The sequence below is a fragment of the Talpa occidentalis genome, unplaced genomic scaffold, assembly GCF_014898055.3.
Source record: "Talpa occidentalis isolate TD23 unplaced genomic scaffold, MPIMG_talOcc4v2.1 talOcc4.8, whole genome shotgun sequence".
In the NCBI taxonomy this organism is placed as follows: Eukaryota; Metazoa; Chordata; class Mammalia; order Eulipotyphla; family Talpidae; genus Talpa; species Talpa occidentalis.
This window is the reverse complement of record NW_023605194.1, coordinates 4,527,084-4,546,244: the sequence shown is the minus strand read 5'-3', so window position 1 is coordinate 4,546,244 and position 19,161 is coordinate 4,527,084. Positions and strand designations below refer to the sequence as shown.

At 48.2% G+C, this 19,161-nt stretch overlaps 1 protein-coding gene across 1 annotated transcript in view; it reads right to left on the bottom strand.

The window, feature by feature from the left end:
• CPXM2 (carboxypeptidase X, M14 family member 2) overlaps positions 1-19,161 on the bottom strand; it is a 77,817-nt gene that overhangs the window by 14,551 nt on the left and 44,105 nt on the right. Inside the window, exons 5-10 of the mRNA XM_037495630.2 lie at positions 15,444-15,528; positions 14,419-14,563; positions 9,717-9,805; positions 5,923-6,046; positions 4,453-4,649; positions 3,157-3,336 (exon numbers count right to left, since the gene is read on the bottom strand). Of these exons, the coding sequence (XP_037351527.1) occupies positions 3,157-3,336; positions 4,453-4,649; positions 5,923-6,046; positions 9,717-9,805; positions 14,419-14,563; positions 15,444-15,528 (820 nt within the window). The remainder of the gene's footprint in view (positions 1-3,156; positions 3,337-4,452; positions 4,650-5,922; positions 6,047-9,716; positions 9,806-14,418; positions 14,564-15,443; positions 15,529-19,161) is intronic.

Sequence of the window (19,161 nt, the reverse complement as noted above, 5' to 3'; positions counted from 1 at the left end):
CCCAAGCACCGGGTCTCAGCGACAACCTCTGCACACATCTGTGACCCCCCCCACCCCATGCCCCTCCCATTAGGTCCTCAGCAACAGGTTCTCCTTCCCCTCTGACCCTTTGCGTGGACAAAACAGCGACTATTTGGTTTTACTTGTTTTTTGATCTTAAAAAAGAAGGCAGGCAACTGTACTGACTGCTGTCTTCTGCTATGTGTTTTTGTTTTTTGTTTTCCGTTTTATGTTCTGAAGATTCGCCCAGGTTGTTGCATAAAGCTATAGTTCAGTCTCTGAAGCTCTCAGCATTTAATTAATCTCAATCTGTGATGATGGGCAGAGAGATAATTGCTTTTTTTTTTCCCTATAATGAACAGTGTTCCTTAACTCGCTTGCGCTGTCTTCTGGCACACGTGGGCTGAAGTTTATGTTGCTTAGATCACCAGAAGCGGAACTGCAGTCATAGAATAAGAAAATATTCCACTTGACAAGCCAGTCACATTATATCCAGAGTCACCGAGCTCGTTCACACCCTCACCCCCTGTAAAGGCACCCCCCTGTCTGTTGTCCCCTTCGACACTCGGGGATGTCACCCTTCCGGATTGTGCCATCCACAGGTATGCACTGTTCTCTACCCGCCATGCCCGGGTGCCGGTGCGGCCGGCCATCTTCTGATGTTCATTCGCCACGGGTTTCTTCCTCCACGAATTGCCTCTTCATACCTTTTACCCATTTCTATTGAGTTGTTTGTATTTTTCTTGCTATTCTTTACATATTTTCAAAATTCTCCTTTTCAATTAGATAATTGACAAATAAACTTCTCTCAGTTTTTAGCTTTTCTCATTATAGTTTAAAAAAATCTCTTGATGAAAAGGGTTTCTTATTTTAATGTAGAAAATATTCATCTTTTATTTTATGATTAATGCCCTCAAAGTACTCATTTATCGTATGTATCACTAACAGATTTTATTGTGTTTGGAGCTTTGATCAAATGCCTCTTTCTATAGATTAATCACTTCATATTTTCCCTTTGTTTTCTATCATTTTATTTATTTCTGTTCATACTTTCTAATTTCCATCTTTCCACATTTTGGGGGATTTCTTCTGTTACTCTTGGTCTAGCTTCTTATTAAGTTAGTTAATTTTCAGGCTTGCTTCTTCGGCAATATACTCACCTAAAGTATAAATTTATTGAAAGCACTATTTTTTATTTATGCAGTACTCCACAACTTTGATATGCATTGTTTTCATTATCATTCCATTTTAACTTGTTTTAGTTGTCAGTGTGATTTTTTTCTTTGACCCTTTATCTGAAAGTTTATCTAGTTTTCTAAATACAAGGTGATGTTTCATTTATCTTATTTCTGTGTTTTTCGAGACCACAGACCACAGTCTGCCTGATTCCTAATTTCTGAAGTTTGTTGAGATTTCCTCCACAACCCCATATAGCATTAATAAATGCTCCAGGAATTATTGAGAAGAATATATGTTATCTTACAGTTGGTTGTAGATTTTTGTAGAAATCTGTGTCAAGCCTTTTGATTGTTAGTCAAACCTTTGTCTTTGATGACTGTTTACCTATCTACCCCATCCAGAACTGAGAAAAGTATTGGTGATAATAAGGAAATTTTGTGAAATTTCTTCTACTACCTGCTCTTTGTGAAATGAGACCTAGAAATTGGGGGGAAATTTTTTTTTCCTTTCCGAAGAATCACCGTGGGACTTAAAGTAAACACAAGATACCTTCCTGTACTTCTAAAGAACAACACACCCAGGAAATTAAATTTCAGTCCTAACGCAAAGACTAAAAGCCAAGGACTTCAATCATTGTATTGCAGTAATTTCTTAGCTTTTACAATTTCAAGGCTACGAAAGCCAGACACCATTTCCCAAAATTTGGTACAAGGATTCCCAGATGATAACATCATTTGAATCTGGACTTTGCCAGATGTCATTAGGATGTTAGTGTGGGAAAAACGGTGTGTTCCATAAGATGGAATCAGGAAATAGGAAAAGGACTCAGAAAACCACAGGCCCTGAATCCTGGACCCCCACCAGCCACCGTGGGCATCCGAACCCAGCCACATGGTATTGTCACCATCTGTTTCCATCCCTTGACTGGTAGCTTCTTAAGAGCTTGAAGAAAACACCCTGTGAATCATAAATGAGGCAGCCATGTTGGCCTCCTCTAGTGGGTTGACATCGTATTTTGACTAAATCCTAGTCAATGAGATTTAAGCAGAGTATATGTAGGAAGTCTAGGAATGGCTCTTAAAGGAAGTTTAATTATCTGAGAGGACTTTTTTTAACCCCCTCTCTCCTCTTCCGTCACAGATTTGACAGCTGGGGCACCGGCTGCCATTTTGGACTGTGGCATTGAGGATCAAAGTTGCATGCAAAATGGCAGAGACAGAAACACAGATGATTTTTTGGTTCCTGATGATAACGGGGCTTCTATTAGGCCAGACCTGTGCCATCTGCCTCTAGGGTCCTTTTGTGCAAAAACGAAAATAAATTTTACTTTGTTAAGCCACTGCTATTTTGCTTTTTCTCACTACAGCTGAATCAAAGCCTAACTTACATGGTAATCAAGCTGTCTTCAAGGACACATAAGATCACAGATGAGGGATAAAGCAGCAGATTACTAATGGGCAAGGAAGGGGGGAAATATATGGAAAATTTTGTAAAAATGATTTCTTTTACTACATACTCTTTGTGAAGTAAGACTTAGAAATTTGAGAGAAATATTTCTCATCCACTCATATTTTTCTTTCTGAAGAAGTATCACATGCACTACAACCATGGGGATTTAAAATAAACATAACATCTCAAGCAATCTGTGAGGGCTAAGGACAATTTCACAGCAGTGTAACTGCCAGTGATGAGGGTGGTAATGACAGGGACAGACACAATTCAGAGGAAGGTCTGTTTTGTTTAGAAGCACTGTGTAATTGCGAAAAAATATAATTAAATGATTTCTCTTCTATGAAGCATCTCCTCAAATATCAATTTTAAAGGTAGTTATTATCTAGCACACATCCTTACTTTTGGAGAAAACCTGAAAGAAAAAATGGTTTTGTCTTGGTCTTAAATGTCAAATCCTCTGGAAATACCAGCGGGTGCCAACTTTGACCTGCCGCTGCTTTCTGGGTTATGGGCATTTCCACTCACCGTGGCGTTTTCAGACAGAAACCACTCCGGGATTGAGATGTAGTGGTTGGGGACTCTCCTTGGGGTGCGCTGTCGGTCCTCCGCCTCCCAGAGCAGCGTGTTTAAGTCTGGAAAGTTGTTGTTGATGTCGATCCCGTCGTGAGTCCAGCGCCCCAGGGACCAGCCTCCCAGCTCCGAGCCCTAGGAGACAACTCAGAGCATGAGGCGCCCCGGCTTCCGGATAATGCCGACTCTCTCACCTGCCCCTAGCCCCAACCCCATCTCCAGCTCCAGCTCCATTTCCACCTGGGGCGTGTCTCTGAGCCCAGACACTTTCTCACCCAAAGGTGGCATCCCAAAGAGACACTGAAACGCCTACTGTCAGTATCTGCTGGGTGACGGGTAATGCAGACAAATCACTTCAAAGAAGGGGGCCAGAGAACTGAGCAGTGCTCAGAGAGAACTGGGTCCCTTCCGGACCCTCTCGCCTCCTCTGAGCCCTTGCACCCTGGTTGGCTAAACCACTAAGTCTTCATGAATCTGAAAGCCTGTCATTATAAAGTCAACGCATTCTCTCTGCCCTGCCCACGGTTCTGGCTCACTTGTTAGCATTGCAAATCCCTACCCAACTGTTGGCACCGCAAACACAACTACAACTGTGTATCGTAGAGCTTGCATTTGATAGATACTATCGTTTTAAGTACAGTTTTCCATTTTGTTCCCAGGACTGTGATAGATAATTATGGATACACAATGCCACACGCTCCTTACAACTTTATACTACATTATACTTTATAACACGATACTAACTACACAACCTTTGGCATAGGCCCATGCTGTCCATGACCATAACCTATTCAAATTCTGTATCACACTTAGAGCATGAAATATAAACAATATCCCAAACAACAAAGCGACTCTCCTTGGAGGATAGATTACAGCTCAAAATCAAGGCCAGCACGCGCCTTGCTGAAGGGCTCAGTTCCCGGCGGAGGCTGTTTTATTATTATTATTATTATATACTCTGTTCTATTATTATCACTGTATTGATGGCTGTATTAAACACAAGCCATAGCAGTTGCTTTTCTCTAGGGGAGGCAATGGTTTTTCTTGAAAGAATCTCCCATTCTACGTCACCAGTGCACACACCGTTGTAGTGTTATCACTGTATCGTGTCTCCGTCTGCTGGCCTGGCCACCTCTCAGCGCTCCCAAATTCTCAACCCTGCTTGTGTCCGTCATAAACCTGTGGGCTGCTCGCCTCAGCAGAGCCCCCCCGGGGTCCTAGCCTTGCCCCGGCCTGCAGAGCGGGCCTTACCCCTTCATGGGCCTTCTCGTAGCCGTCGGGGTTGAGCGAGGGGAGGATGTGGATCCGGGTCTCCTCCACCAGGCGGACGATGCGCGCGTTTCCCGTCAGGTACTCCTGGCACAGAAACTGCACCAGCAGCAGCAGCAGCTCCCGGCCCAGCACCTCGTTGCCATGGGCGCCTGCGATGTAGTGGAACTCCGGCTCCCCTGGCAGAGAGGGGAGAACAGGCTCAGGGTGGATGCTTTGTGCAAAATGGCCCGATCTCACGGTGTGGGGAAGACACTCTCTGAGTCACATCGACTGACCACCTTAGCCCTCTCTGTTCTTTCAAATCCACCTGCCTGTTTGTCTTCCAAAATAAGGAAATAGGAAAATGCATAGAAAAAGGAGAAACCAGTCTCAAGGTCATCATGTTCCTTCTCAGCAGCCAGAAGAGGGACAGTTAACACGGTGTTTAGAGTTTAAAATTTGCAAATTAAACACAAGCCATAGCAGTTGCTTTTCTCTAGGGGAGGCAATTATTTTTCTTAAAAGAATCTCCTGTTGTATTTTACAAAGATGAATCGATACAAGTAGAAAAGGGCCCAGCGGGACGCGTCGGCCGAGGAGGCAGCATCGGGAAGAGGCTGCTTTGAGGGGTTTCTCCTTCCAAGCTCAGCTTTTTCAGTCTTGGGGTTTGTATGGGGGGTTGTGCTTGTGCTAAGGACCCCTTCTCCTTCATCACTGGCAAAGTGGCTGCTTTGGAGGAGATGTGACCGACTGCACCAGCAGATAAGGCAGAGAAGCCATAGAACCTACTGGACCAGCGACACAGGTCCTTGGGTGTCTGAAAGCAAAATGGCTGAAAATAGGAAACTTCTGAAAAGAGCATTGACTTTTTTTTTTTGCCTGGAGAAATGGGGTACAGGCCAGAGGTTCAGGGGGTCAGAGCGTTCACCAGAGACAGAACTGGGGGCAGAACAGGTGGATCCACTGAAATGCACTGCTGAGGGGAGAAGCGCAGAGCCAGGAGAGGTCTGCTGCGCCATGTGGGTAGCTCCCTGGCTGGGGATGGAACTCAGGCTGCAGTGGTGATAGTGCTGAGACTCAACTCCTAGGCCACCAGGGAGGCCCCCATATTGACTTTTTTTTTTTTTTTAATAAGGAATTGCCTCTAACTCAAGCCATGAATGACCAGGGAGTTCAGAATTTTCTCCCTAAAAAAGACTCTTTGCCAACGGCCCAAGACCCTTCTTCTTTTGTTAGTGATCTGGGTCTCCGAGACAGAGAGCAGAATTTAATATGGGGCATTTGGACAAAAGGAGGGTATTTCCAGCTTCAAATAATTTTCTAGTTGAAATATCACAAGACCAAAGGTTCACAGAACCAGAATTTTCTGCATCTATGTGAGCATTGGTGTGGATAGCTCCTGCCCTGTTTGTGAGTGTTGTCACCGGGCGGCCACCCCCTGCCGTCTGAGAGGCACAGAGACGGCCTCACCGACTTCGTGTTCCCCGGGGTGATCCGAGATCTCCACCGCGTACAGCTTCAGGCCCTGGTGGCTCTTGCCGATGTTGTAGATTCTGGTGACATTGGGGCACATTTCATTCACGACCTTCATCAACTGGAAAACAAGATGGATTCGGGGCTCCTAGCAAGGATGTCCCAGAGGGGCAAAGGTCCCCAAAAGACAGTCATGCCCTCCTCCCCCAAGGCCCCTGGCACCCCAGTCTCCCCAGGCACTGGCTCTCTCCCTTCTGCCTGGAACACTCTCCTGGGCCCTCTGCCCTGTCCTCCCAGCACCCCTCTGTGCGGCCATCACCTCCCTGGGTTATAGTCATCACCTCCGTCAACTGTGGGGTCACCTCCCTTGACTGTGACCGCCACCACCCTGCACCCTGGTGTCACCTTCCTTGGCTGGTGCCTCACCTCCTGCTTGTGCTTGTAGTGTCACCTTTGTGCTGAGGTTTCCAGTCTACCTTTGGGTGCTACATTGCAGATCCTTGAAGGGACACATCAAACTTTTATCTCTCTATCCCTGCCTAAATAAGTATTACTGCGTATCTTTTTTTTTCCTCATAATTTAACAAGCATCTACACAGTCAGACTGAGGAAAGAGGCACTGTTCCCCTCCCCCGCCCTTGACACCTGAGCTGGAGATCATGACCTTGACACCAGTGCTAAGGTCTGGACCTTGACACCTGTGCTGGAGATCATGACCTTGACACTGGACAAAGACACAAACCACCTCCCCTTGACTTGACACTTCACCACGCACGCGGCCCCCAGTCGGAAGGCTCTTGGCAGTCAGTCGCCATGGCCACGTCTTTTGAGGCTGGCGCGGTATTTCACATCAGCCACGTTTCCCTCCCCTGCACCTCACTGTGTCTTTCCCACACATCAGAATGAGAACCCAGGCTTTTCCACACTCTCCTTTATGAAGGTTCTTTGCAACCCGCCGTGCACCGTGGCCTGCTGGGATGCCAAGAAGGCGGTTTCTCCCTCCCTGGGGGCGCTCCAGGAAGGCAGCCGTGAGCATTTCCAGGAGCAAGTGCCCCGTCTCCACGCAGCACACTCAGGCGAGAGGCTGCCACCGCTGGGCCCACAAAGGCCTAAGATGGTTTCTGAAGTTTGGGTCTTACTGATGAGTATCTGGGTCTTGTAAAGAGAAAGTCTAGGATTTTCTTCATGGCCTGAGCATGTAGTCACCAAAGAGTGATGCCATCTTTAAGGTGAAAACTGGCCTCTGGGGAGAGCTAGAAATCTTGGGGATCCCAGTGCAGAGCGGCCTCCAGAGTCCCACCCTGCCCGCCGAGACCCCACACCCAGCACTGACCATGGCGGGTGCAGGTGAGGGAGGAAAGTGCTTCTACAGGCTTTTTGGGGCGAGAGTGGGGAAAAGGTTTGAGAAACATAGTCACAGAAAACAGCTGGAATATGAGACTCTCGCCAGAGCCGCTGCTTCATCTCAAGACGGGAAGAAACCACCAGCCACTCTCAACATGTCCTCAGCTCCGAGGCTTCTCTCCTCCGCTCACCACGCTGGGGCCTCAGGAGAAAGCGCCCCCTTTCCTGCTAACTCAGTGCCCCGCAATCAATCAGAAGGAAACGTCCAGAGATGGTAAAAACACACGCCCAGTGACACGCGGTGTGACTCCTTGCACAGCAGCAACTGCCGCATGGGAAGAGTGCCAGGAAAGCACCGGTGCATGCGCTCCCTGGAACATTCTGCAGCGTCACAGTTGCCATCATGGAGGCAGCGTGGAATGGGTCACGATCCAACAGGAGCTGGAAAAGCGGGGCCAAGGCCTGAGTTTAGGCCACAGTCGCGGGGGGCTCTGCTAGTACAGGGACCCCGACACGGCCAGGAGGGGCGGAGACACCGGGAGGGTCAGCCCTTGGGCTTCTGGCTTGCACATGATGTTGACGTGATATTATTTGTCCATCGAATTAAAAAAAACTTTAAAGGGTGGAGGGTTGGGGGAGAAGAGGAAAAGCCTCTTCCACCATCTTTCCTCATTTGTCTGAGAAGCAGACGCTACATATGGTCACTGGAGGGAGGAGCGAGGGCTGATGTGGGAGGCATCCCCGGGGTGAGGAGGGGGCTTGCCCGGACCTGCAGGCCTGCTGCAGCCCCTGGGAGGGAGCCAGCTGCCGCCTGCAGGGGACGCGGGGACCACTCCAAGGTTCCTCTGAGCTCTAAAATTCCTCTAGCAGCCAGCCAGGGACATGACCAGAGCCGCCAGGGGTTGGAAACACACTCCACCATCCGCCCTGGGGGGAGAAACCCCAAAGTTGAGCTATTTAAAGAGATCTGGACTGTCTGTGTCATTGTTCCTTTTAAACGCATGTAGATGTATTGCTTTTGACATTAATTGCACTGACTGAGTTGATCCTTGTGTAGTTTCTGAGCCCCCAGGGATGTCCTGAGACGTCCAGGGAGCAGAGCTGGGCTGACTTGCAATGGCTCCGTGAAGGGGAGCAGAGGGCAGGCGTATAAATACCCGGCGATGCGGAGCAGCAGGATGAGTCACGCACCACGCGTCCCAACACATTATCCCGGCTTCTGAAGAGTAAGACAGCAAGACGATCTCTTTAGCACATCCCACCTCCAAGTCTGTGCTGACAGGTGTCTGGAAGCTGCGTGTGCAGATCTCAAGCTCCGTGACATGTAGATAAACTGGGTTTTCAGACTTCCTGCGACAGGCAACGACCCCTCTGTTCAGCTTAATCGCTGAGGCTTCCAGAGAGTCTCCTGCACTGGCACTTGGTGGCCGGCCCCTCCCCAGCACCAGGAGTCCGGTGCTGAGCCAGTTACCATGGCCTTGGCGAAGCCTTGCTTTGTGAGGACAGCTCTCTGTTCTGCCTCTTCAAACCGATTCTTAGAAAGCAAATGGTTTCTCATTTGCAGCACCTCCTGTGCTTTCTAGCACCATCGGGGGTGCGGCCAACGCTGGACAACTGCTCAGCACAGGGCCTGCTCTTTAGCTTGTCCTAACCAGCCTTTGCCTCTGTCCCTCTGCACCCGTATGCAGTCAGAGGCTCAGAACCACTTGGCTTCTGTGATGAGTCTCAGGGAATCTCATTCCTTCTAACTAAGGTGCTCACGGTCCTCAGCTCGGAAGGTCTCAGCCAGTGGTTCTGAGCCTGGCTGGACGTTAGAATCACAAGGAAAGCTTTCACAAATGTGGACCCCAGGCCCTTCTCCAAGATTCTTTTTTTAATTTTCCTGAGGAGGAGCTTGAGTACAGATATTTTTCCAGATTTCTCCTAGTGACCCTAATATGCAACCAAGATCGAGAATCAGAGAATGGGAACAAGTCTCTTGGTGACTCAGTTTCCCCATCAGTCAGATAAGGATGACAGTGGTCTCTGCCCCCCGCCCCAGGGGGCTAGGAGGACAGGCCAGGCTCACGTAGGTGAGTTGATAATGCAGGTACCCTCGCGCAGGTCCTACATGAAGACTCCCTACTCTCGTCACTCCACTGTTTCCCCAGGCCCTGCTCTTCGGCGCTGCACACACCGACTTCCCTAAACCAGCGCAGCTCGCAAGCACACCGTGACTCAGAAGAGCCTGTGTTCGAATTCTGCTTGACCACCTGCTGGGAGAGAGACTCGGTCTGGCCCCCTGAGGCACCAGAGACATTCTCCACTTTGAAACCACAAGCAAGCGGTGGGGCTACAGCCAACCCAGTCACTTAGCCCTGCACCCCAACATATCACCCTAACTTCTGAAAAACAAAACAAGCCATGGGAGCACCCACGCATTGCTCCACGGCGGAGCTGGGCCTCACCTGGCGCATCTCCTTGTAGCTGTGGTGCTTGAAGTCCAGGTCGTCCGTGGTGGTCATTTCGTTCCGCCGGTGGTAGTAGTTATTGGGGTCTGGGGACAGAAACAAAGTTTTGAATTCACTCCCCGTCATTCTGGCTCTTGTGGCCACTCTGTCAGGTTCTGGAGTTGTGTGGGGAAACAGAGCAGCCGGAGGGCCACTAACATTCGTCTCCTCAAGGGTGACCTACAGCTGGGCTGCTGAAAGATGCAGCCGGACACCTACAGAATCAGAACCTGCGGTTTCGTAAAATGTCAGCTGGCTCCGTGGGCGCGGGAGTTTGAGAAGCTCCTCGTGAAATGTCCTACAGGGACCAGGGCTCCGAACATGCTGACACACACCTGCAGTAGCCGAACAAGCCACAGTCCAGCCTGCCCACCTGACCTCGTCAGGGCTCACCTGAAGACGCCTTCCCCAGAGGAACTGAGTGTGCAGTCAACTGAAAATTGCATCGACAAACTCCGAAAACAACCAGTTTCAATGGCTGCAAAAGGTTTGCCAGAAATACTATTTGAAACAAGTAACTGCCATAGAAAGACAGTGTGGAAAAGAAGTGCGTGTTGGTCCAGGAGAGAAAGTAGAAGCACCCCTGGCTTAGCCAAAGGCCCCCCAACCCCCTGATTGCTCCAGCACCTGCCCTTAGGGAGTGGGAGCTGACCCCACCCTCGGGCAAGCCACCTGCCTTTGGACTTACAGACCTGGAGGTTTCAAAGCAAAGGTAAATCATGTTTTCACATTCTTTTATGTGTAACATACCTCCAAGCTGGCTTCTAAGAGCTCCTTAACACCCCCAAGCCCCAAGGCCCTTAAATCCCCCTTGGTCTCAGAACACAATTTATGCCTTCAAGGTTCTTTCAAAAGGTCTGAAAAAACCCTCAGAGCTCTAAGTACAAAAGAGCTTTGTTTGGTAACATTCTTTCTTCCCTCAGACTAATCAGTTTGCCTAAGGATATGGGTACAAATTCCAGAACTGTCTCAAAGCCACAAGGAAGCACTGCTCAGGATGCTCAGTCTCCCAGATCTGGTCAAGCACTGCTCTTCCTGCCAACCTACCCTGAGTGGACAGTCGGAGAGAACCTCGCAGGAGCCCAGCACTGTGTCTGGCACAGAGTCTCCAGACACAGCAGACTAGCCCCCCATCACTGTCACTTTCTTCCCAGGACAAATGAATCCCCTTCTCCTGCAGGAAATCTATTCCAGATGGTTCCAACAGAACTGTTTTGCCACTCGACCCAGGTCTGACCAATTAAAACACGTGTCCTCTTGGGCCTCCCTGGTGGCGCAAGGAGTTGAGCATCGCACTGTGAAGCAATCCACAGCCACTATAGCATGAGTTCAATCCCCAGCCGGCCAGGGAGAAACCCATATGGCGAGGCAGACCTCTCCTGCCTCGCCCACTGCTCCTCTTAGCAGTGTATTTCGGTCAGTCTGCCTGTTCTGTTTCCCACTCTGTCTCCGGTGGATCATTTCACCCCCCACAGCTCTGGCCTGTACCCCAATTCTTCTATGTATAAATAAATCTTTAAAAAAAACCAAAACACGTGTCCTCTGGCCACAGGCCCTGGCTCAGAGGTGGCCCCAGGACCCAAGCTGGGCCCACCACTCACGGGCCCTTTCCAGAACCAGGCCGTGGGCATTGTGGTATCGTTTGCAAAAGGACAGTAGCTGAAAACCACCAACTCAAGCCCCATTATGAGTCTGACATCAGCTGGTGGGTGCCTTTACCTGAGTTTCTCATGAGCCAAAAAGTTCTCTTAAGAAACCTCTTCCACTTCTGATCTTAAGTCTAAAATCTCCATTTGAATTTGGGAAGAGAACACCCTTTGTTTTTAAAATTGTAACAAAGATAAGAAACATTTTTGAATTTTAAAAATTTCTCATTGTCAAAATGCACTGCCTTAACCATCTTTGAGAGCACATTTCAGTAGCAGCCAGTACTTCGCATTGCTGTGTGACAGAGTTCTGGAACTTTTTCATCTTGCAAAACTGAAACTCCATAACCACAAAATAGCATTCCCCACTTCCTTTAAACTTTAAAAGAAGTTTAAACTTCTTTTAGTTTTGAGTTTTCAAAAACCTATTGATAACCATGGGATGGGGTCAATCATTTTCCGGATCAAAAATATCTGGAAATGTTACTATTCACCAAATCTTATAAAAAATCCCCACCTTCTTCCATCTCCAGCTGCGAGATCACAGAAAGGTGGTAGAGGATGAAAAGGAAGATCAAAGAGAAGCAGAAGCAAAAGTCAGTGAACTTTTTACAAGCAGGAGTTCTGGGAAGAGCAGACCCTGGGGACATCTGGACACCCGGTGACCTTCAGTTTGGGCAACTGAATTAGCAGGGTTTTCTCTGCCTTTGGCTCATTAACTTGCACAAAAGAATTGCGTGGGCAGGAGCACAAGGGGAGGGTTGGTTGCTCCCCACAAGAACTGGGCGGCTCCCCTTAGCCTCAGCTGTGACCCCGCCAGGTGGCATATACGAAGGTCAGCTCCCCCCTGGGCAGACTGCTAAGTAACTTCTAGAAGAAAAATGGGCCCACATATTCGGGATGGAAAATAGAAGCATTCTGAGTCCATACTTGAAACCCACCCAGATTCCAGACAGTGACTCTGACTCTGGGTTTAAACTGCCTCCGGGCCTGTCTTCCACATACACACCAAGAATAACTTCCCAGGGAATATTTATTTCATGAAACTCACAGGCCGCACTTTGCCCTTTACCAAGAACAGATGAATTCCTGCCCACAGAGAGAAACCGTGGGCCGGCTCTTTAAGGCAAGTCAGCCAAGGCTATGAGGGGCCATGTGGCACAAAGGGGCCTCCTGAGGCACCCCCCACATCTGTGCCTGCAGATGCGCTGTGCAGGGGAGACCCCGCAGCCCTGGACCATGCCAGGCTGGCCTGGGGTGGCGATTCCAGGACGAACCAGCCACAAAAGGAAGCTCGAACACCAAATCAGGCTGGACGCCGACATTCTCTCTGGGTCTGTCTTGAAAACACACACCCCTTTCACATCAGTCACCCCCCTTTTCATAATCTAACTTATGAGATAATCTTATGGTTTAACAATCCCATCATGTAAACAACAATCACGGACATGCACACCGACACAGACAGACACCACCTGTGAGGTTCCTATAGAATCAGAACTTGGACAACAACTGGACTTCCGTCCACGAGAGGCAGAGTGCAGACACAGACTGAGTCCTGGGATGCTGTCTACTTGAGACGCGAACAATGTTTTTCAGTCTAGGAGGACAGATGTACAACAGAGTCTGCCTGGTGTGAGGTAAGAAGGTAGGTGCACAGCCCCATCTTTCTCACCCACAGAGTTTGCTTGCAAAAATTTCATAGTTGGCGAAGTATGACAATGGAGGGCCTCCCTGGTAGCACGAGGGTTAGGATGCAACCCATGAAGCTGTCTGCAGCTTCTGTAGCACGAGTTCGAGTCCCGGCCAGCCAGGGAGCAGCCCACATGGCGCAGCAGACCTCTCCTGACTTGCCCGCTGCTCCCCTCAGCAGTGTACTTCGGTCAATCTGCCTATTCTGTTCCCCGCTCTGTCTCTGGTGAGTCTCTCACCCCCTGCACTTCTGGCCTGTACCCCAGCTCTTGTATGCATAAATAAATAAATCTTTAAAAAAAAAAGTATGACAATGGACATTACAGGACTGCAGAGCAATCTCGTAAACAGTAAGCGACATTAAATGTGGTTTGAAAATGGAGGAGATGTAGGTTTGCACTGGGCTGGAGTGGCTATGAAGTGGCATGAGGGATGCCTGCCGTGAGAACATCAGGGCTGGCAGAAGCCTGTCCCCAGGCAGTGGGAATCTCACCCCAGGCAGGAAGAGCAGGACTTAGTGGAGAATGCACAGGTGAGAAGAAACCAGGTCCCCTGTGGCGCACACAATGGAGACATTCCCCAGCCCGAATGAAGGGCCTGAGGAATGTTCTGGGAGCCAGCTTCCTTCCCTGGAGATGTCTGGTCAGGATGGCAAGTCTGATGCCTACAGGTTCCATGTTGGCACAGATTCCTGACCTCTGAAAGGCCAGATAACACCCACCCCAAGCCAGACCAGATCAGCTTGTCCAGAGCAAACACCAGCAGGAGCCAGATGTGTGAAGTCCAGCCCCTTACGCCCGGCCTTGCTGAGGTCACATTCACAAGACATGATTGTGTGGAAACAGGGCCAGGGGAACACAACTAAAGGAACAAGCACTTACCCCAAGATAAGGCATCCAGGTGAAGCTACTTAAACAGAAAGAAACTATATCAATGGTCAAGTTTGAAATGAACGTCCCCCACCGCCTCTACCCAGTGCCGTGGAGCACTCAAGGACAACTGAATGTGCCACCAAACAATGCTGTGTAGTGTGTCTGCTCACTCTGAGTAGTACTGTTGCGCGCATTTCTAAGCTTCAAAGCATGCATCATCTTAAAATCCCAGTGGGTGAAACCACACTGGGCATGTGACTGAGACCCCAAATATTCCCAGGACTGAGTGAGATTTGGGGAGAACTTCTTCTTTTTTAGCTGATTTATGTTTTCTAAATATTCTACAATAGATGTGGTATTTTTTAACATGAGAACAAGACAGCAAAGTTTATTTTATTTACCTGGACTAGGCACCTGTTCTCCACCCGGAAGCATGAAGGGCAAACTCACCTGGCAGTGGACAGCCAAGGATCTCCATCCTCATGCATATGTTGTCAAACCACGTTTGCGGGTTGATGCGAATGTAGCGGGCCACCATGGGCACCGGCAGCTCGTTTAGAACAGGGATCTCCTTTTCACTGTTGCCTTCAAATACCTATTTACATACCAAGGAAAAGAATCTCTTAGAGCTTGATTACTCAGGGAGAGAAGAGTAATTCACTCATTGCCAGGATCTTATTGAAGAACACCTACTGTGCACTGGGCACTGAGGAAGAGAAACGAACCAGGTCTGGATCCTGCCCTCGGGAAGCCCCCACATAGCAAGGGGATGACCGTGGGATGTATCATACGTAGATATTAGAGAAGAAACCTATTCGTGCTGGGGCAAAGAGACAGTCACAGAGCTCTGGGTTTTCCTATGGAAAGGACCAGGCAAAGCTTCAGGAACGAGGTGCCATTTGAATTGGCCTTGAAGGAAAGCTAGTTAGGTCTCTAGCTCGAGAAAAGGAAGAGCAATAGCTGGAGAAGCTCAGACCTGGAACTCGGAGAGAGAAGAGCAACTGGCTTGCTTTTACCGGAACATGGGAGTGCATACGGGGGTGAGAATGAAAAAGAAGGTTGAAAGCAGAGGCTCCAGTTTGATTGTGTGAGACGCTGGAGACCTATCAGGAATATGCATTTGGGAACCTCAAGAAGAAAGTGGAGTGATTAAGAATGACCCGTGCTAGAAAAATCAGTGTCATTAGAGAAAGTCAGAAAACTATTATAATCAAACAGTTGGGAGCAGCACAGGCATAACCCATGTGCTACTTTTCTCCTGTGCTGACCTGTAAATTGTCAGAGACTGTAGCCCAGCAGCTCTGCGGGCTGCTTGGGGCTGAGCTCCCATGACCGATAGAGGCCATTTATACATCAGATCCCACGGTTGCTGGTTTGGAGTTGACACAGAATCAGGAAACATCGATGCTCACGGGGACCCAGCACATATCGCCTCTCTAGGCCCAGGGCAAGGTCAAGGGGAAGAAGAGACTCACCATGTCTCCAGATCCATTCTTAACCGTGATCCATGTGTGGCTGTCATTGCTCACCATGACCTTGTAGGAGGTCACCCAGTCACTCCTAAGAGAAAATAAAATGTCGTTGGGACCACAGACTTGCAAAGGTGTACCTCTGCCATGGAGGGGTGCCTGCCGGAGAACTGGTGCTTGAGTGAGACAGTCCTGGATCAAACCCCAGCCCCACTGCTCAGCCCCCTCCTGTCAGCTAGGTAACTGACCCACCTGTGCACCGTCCATTCATCCAGAAAATGGGAATGATCAAAATCCCAACCTAAAAGGATTATGAGTGTTCAGTGATTTAAGACCCTTTAAACTCTTAGGACAACGGGTGGCCCTTTGTAAGCTCTAAATATTGGTCATGCACAAGAGGCTGCAGACATAATTGGGTATTTGTTTATGCTGAGCATTCATTTCATACAAGGTAATAACTTAATGGAGTCCCACATGGCAAAATAATCTCAGTAAAAAGTTGCAAATTGGTCTAGAAATTTCACTTGGAATACTGATTTGGGAACAAAACAAATTAGATTCCACCGCAAAAATAACAGCTTGAGTTTCTAAGAGACGGCGGGTTTCTCCTTGGCTGTCGCAGCCGTGGAGACAGTCCCCGCCACCTCCAGCAACAGCCCAGAGGGAGCCGGGCCCAGGGCCAGCCCCTGTCATCACGTCCTATTGCACAGAATTACAGAGGGGAAAACAGCCATTATTCGACTTCCCGGAGTGGAGGTCCACCCCACCGGCTTGGCAAAAAAAACCCACCTTCATGTGGAAAACACATTTTCCCCTCTGCCTCGGATTTTTGGAATTATTGTGAAACTAGACAGAGAAACCCACCTGAGCATCTTTCTTTTTAATGTTTAAAATACTAGAAGTAGGCACCAGTTTATAATCCTTGAGAACATTCTGTCGGCTGCAGCACTTGGAACCCTTCTCTTCCCAGGGTGAATCTTTGGATTCAGGCTCACGCCAGGAAGGGGCCGAGTGTCCTGCCTGAAGCGATACTGGCCAGGAACGTTTCTTTAAAAGAGCAGCCGGCCTCATTCACGCTGGTTGACTTGTCGCAAAAATCGCACACGCTTGAAAACAAGCCTCACCTTGACCGTCTCCTCTTCTCCCTTCTCCCCAGCAGCTTTGTCAGACTACCTGCAGAAGCCGGATCTGCCCCAGGGCACATCTCCCCCCCCCCCCGCCCCCCCCGCCCCCCCCACAGGCCTGAGCCCACGACCGGAGGTTGAGGAGCACCAGCAGGCCTTGAGAAAGGGCCTCAGCAGTAACTCGGGTCCTTTGCACTAGATAATTTTCCTCACCCAAAATAGCAACCTGTTTGCCACAGGCAATTAACTTCCAACTCCTTAAGGCAGTTCCTTTGGCTTCTGTTTTTCTGCTGATAATGTCCCATGGTGACCTGCGTGCAACCCGCAGAGATGGAGGCAATGAACTCAAGAGCCCCTCAGTCACAGGCAGTGAGAAAAATTCACGTAAGTTCTCCAAAGAAAAGGAGAGAGAAAAGGAGAGAGAAAAGGAAGGGAACAATTTCTCACACTTACCAAAAAATATGGACAAACCCAGTACTACTGCCTGAAGGGTGACTGGTCACTCACGTGGCCGAAGCCCCCATCACACCCTTCTGTGATCTGGCCTGTCCCTCCACGGCACGGCGATATCTCCGATCTAACCTGCCCCCATCCGACCAACCCCCTCACCTGCTCACACCGCAACAGGGCCTCAGAGTCCCAGCCTCAGAAACGCTACTGCCACCCCCAGAAGGGAAGAGTCCTTGGTCCGCCAGGCCCCTTCCTCCCCTAGACTGAATCCATGGCCATCACGTTACCTCCCCACCTTTCTAGAACTACCCCGCTCTCTCCATCCTCATGCCACGGCCCTGCCCATCCTCTCTGGCCAGGACCATTGCAGTTGCTTCCCATTGGTCTCCTTGAATCTAAACTACCTCCTCAAACCTTCTGCACAGTCAGAGGCTTAGTTTTCTAATGAAATAATATTATGTCACCCCTGCTTAAAATACCACTCTTATTTTAGAATTAAGACCAAACACTCATCATGTTCATTTTCTGTCCATTCCTGAAACTGATTAAACTGTCTTGCCTCAGGGCCTTTGCACATGCAGTTATGGCTGTTAGACTCCTCCTCATGTCCCATCTCCTGTCTGCCTCTGGCTCCTTCAGACCTCAAACCTTATTAGATAAGCCTGTCCTAATCTTCCAATCTGATAGACTGTTGATGTGTATTTCTTTCACAGTTTAATTCCACTTAAGATTTTATATTCCTTCCTGTAGTGTCTTTTGTTATCACTGGAGTATACATAGATCACTAACAGGATTATTTTCCTATAATATATCAATGACACATTTGCTGTATCACAGCTGCTAACACTAATATTTATATACTGTTTATTCTATGCTAAGTACGATTATAAGATATATAGAGAGAAGTAGGAATCTATGCATACATATATACATAAATTGATTTAATTATCACTGCAATGCTACGTGGTAGGCATTATATACTCTCCATTTTACAGATGAAGACGCAACCAAAGACAACATTTTCCAAACGTTGGTGAATATGTTGAACAACAAGAATTCTAAAACATCACTGGAGAGAGAGAAAGTGAGAGAGAGAGAACACTGACAGAGTCTCCCTGGAAAAGAATTTGTCATTATCCTTTTGTACCCAATCCTGTCATGCTCTTCCCATACTCCAGTAGACATGGACAAGAATGATGACCCTCTGAAGCACCATGTTGAGTGGAGAAAGACAAATTGCAAAAGCTAAGTACAGCAAAAATGACTTTATATAGTCAATAAAAGGAGATTGTGTGTGTGTGTGTGTGTGTGTGTGAGAGAGAGAGAGAGAGAGAGAGAGAGATATCTTTTTAAAGGCAAGGTATTAACAAACCCCCAATAAGGAGAATGGTTCCACGTCCAGGAGGAAGCACACAGGTGGGGACAGGAAAAGTCACACAATAATTTCAATCTTGGCAATGATCTAGCTTTTCAAAGGAGGACAAGTTAGCATTTCATTTGGAGGCAAAAAGGAAAGCTTAATACAAGAGATTCAACATACAAATAATAATAATTTAAAAAAATTGAAGGGAGAAAATTGAGGTGAGCATAACAACAATTATCATCAAAGAGTAGAATCTCCGGGAACCAAAAAATCAGTTTCCATTATTTTAAGGTCACAGCAAGTTCCGGTTACAACAAGGCATTACACGGGGGAGCTTTTAGCACAAGGGATAGAGAAAAAGTCCCAAAACCTTATTGAGGAGAACTAATTAGAAAATGTATAGGTGTGGACAACCTCAGGTCTCTGTACCGGAAGGCTGAAGGCAGAGAGGTGAGGGGAAGGTTCCTTATCTTTGAGGGATGGCGAGGATGGGTTTCTCTTGGGGATGATAAAAACATTCTAAATCTTCTAAAATTGATTGTTGTGAGAATGTTAAATGGGCGACCTGTCCAGCAGGGAAATTATATTTCAATGACACTAATAAAAACTAATAGAGTGAGGTCACAAAAAATTCAAAATTTTACTTCCCAAGTTCCATTTCCAGATAAATCAAAGGGAAAACAGAGACATGGGATGTAAGAAACACAAAAGATCCCTGAGGAGAGAGCTGAAAAGAATCCCCGCGGGAATGGTAATAGGACGGGAGCTCCGGGACTGCAGAAGTTCA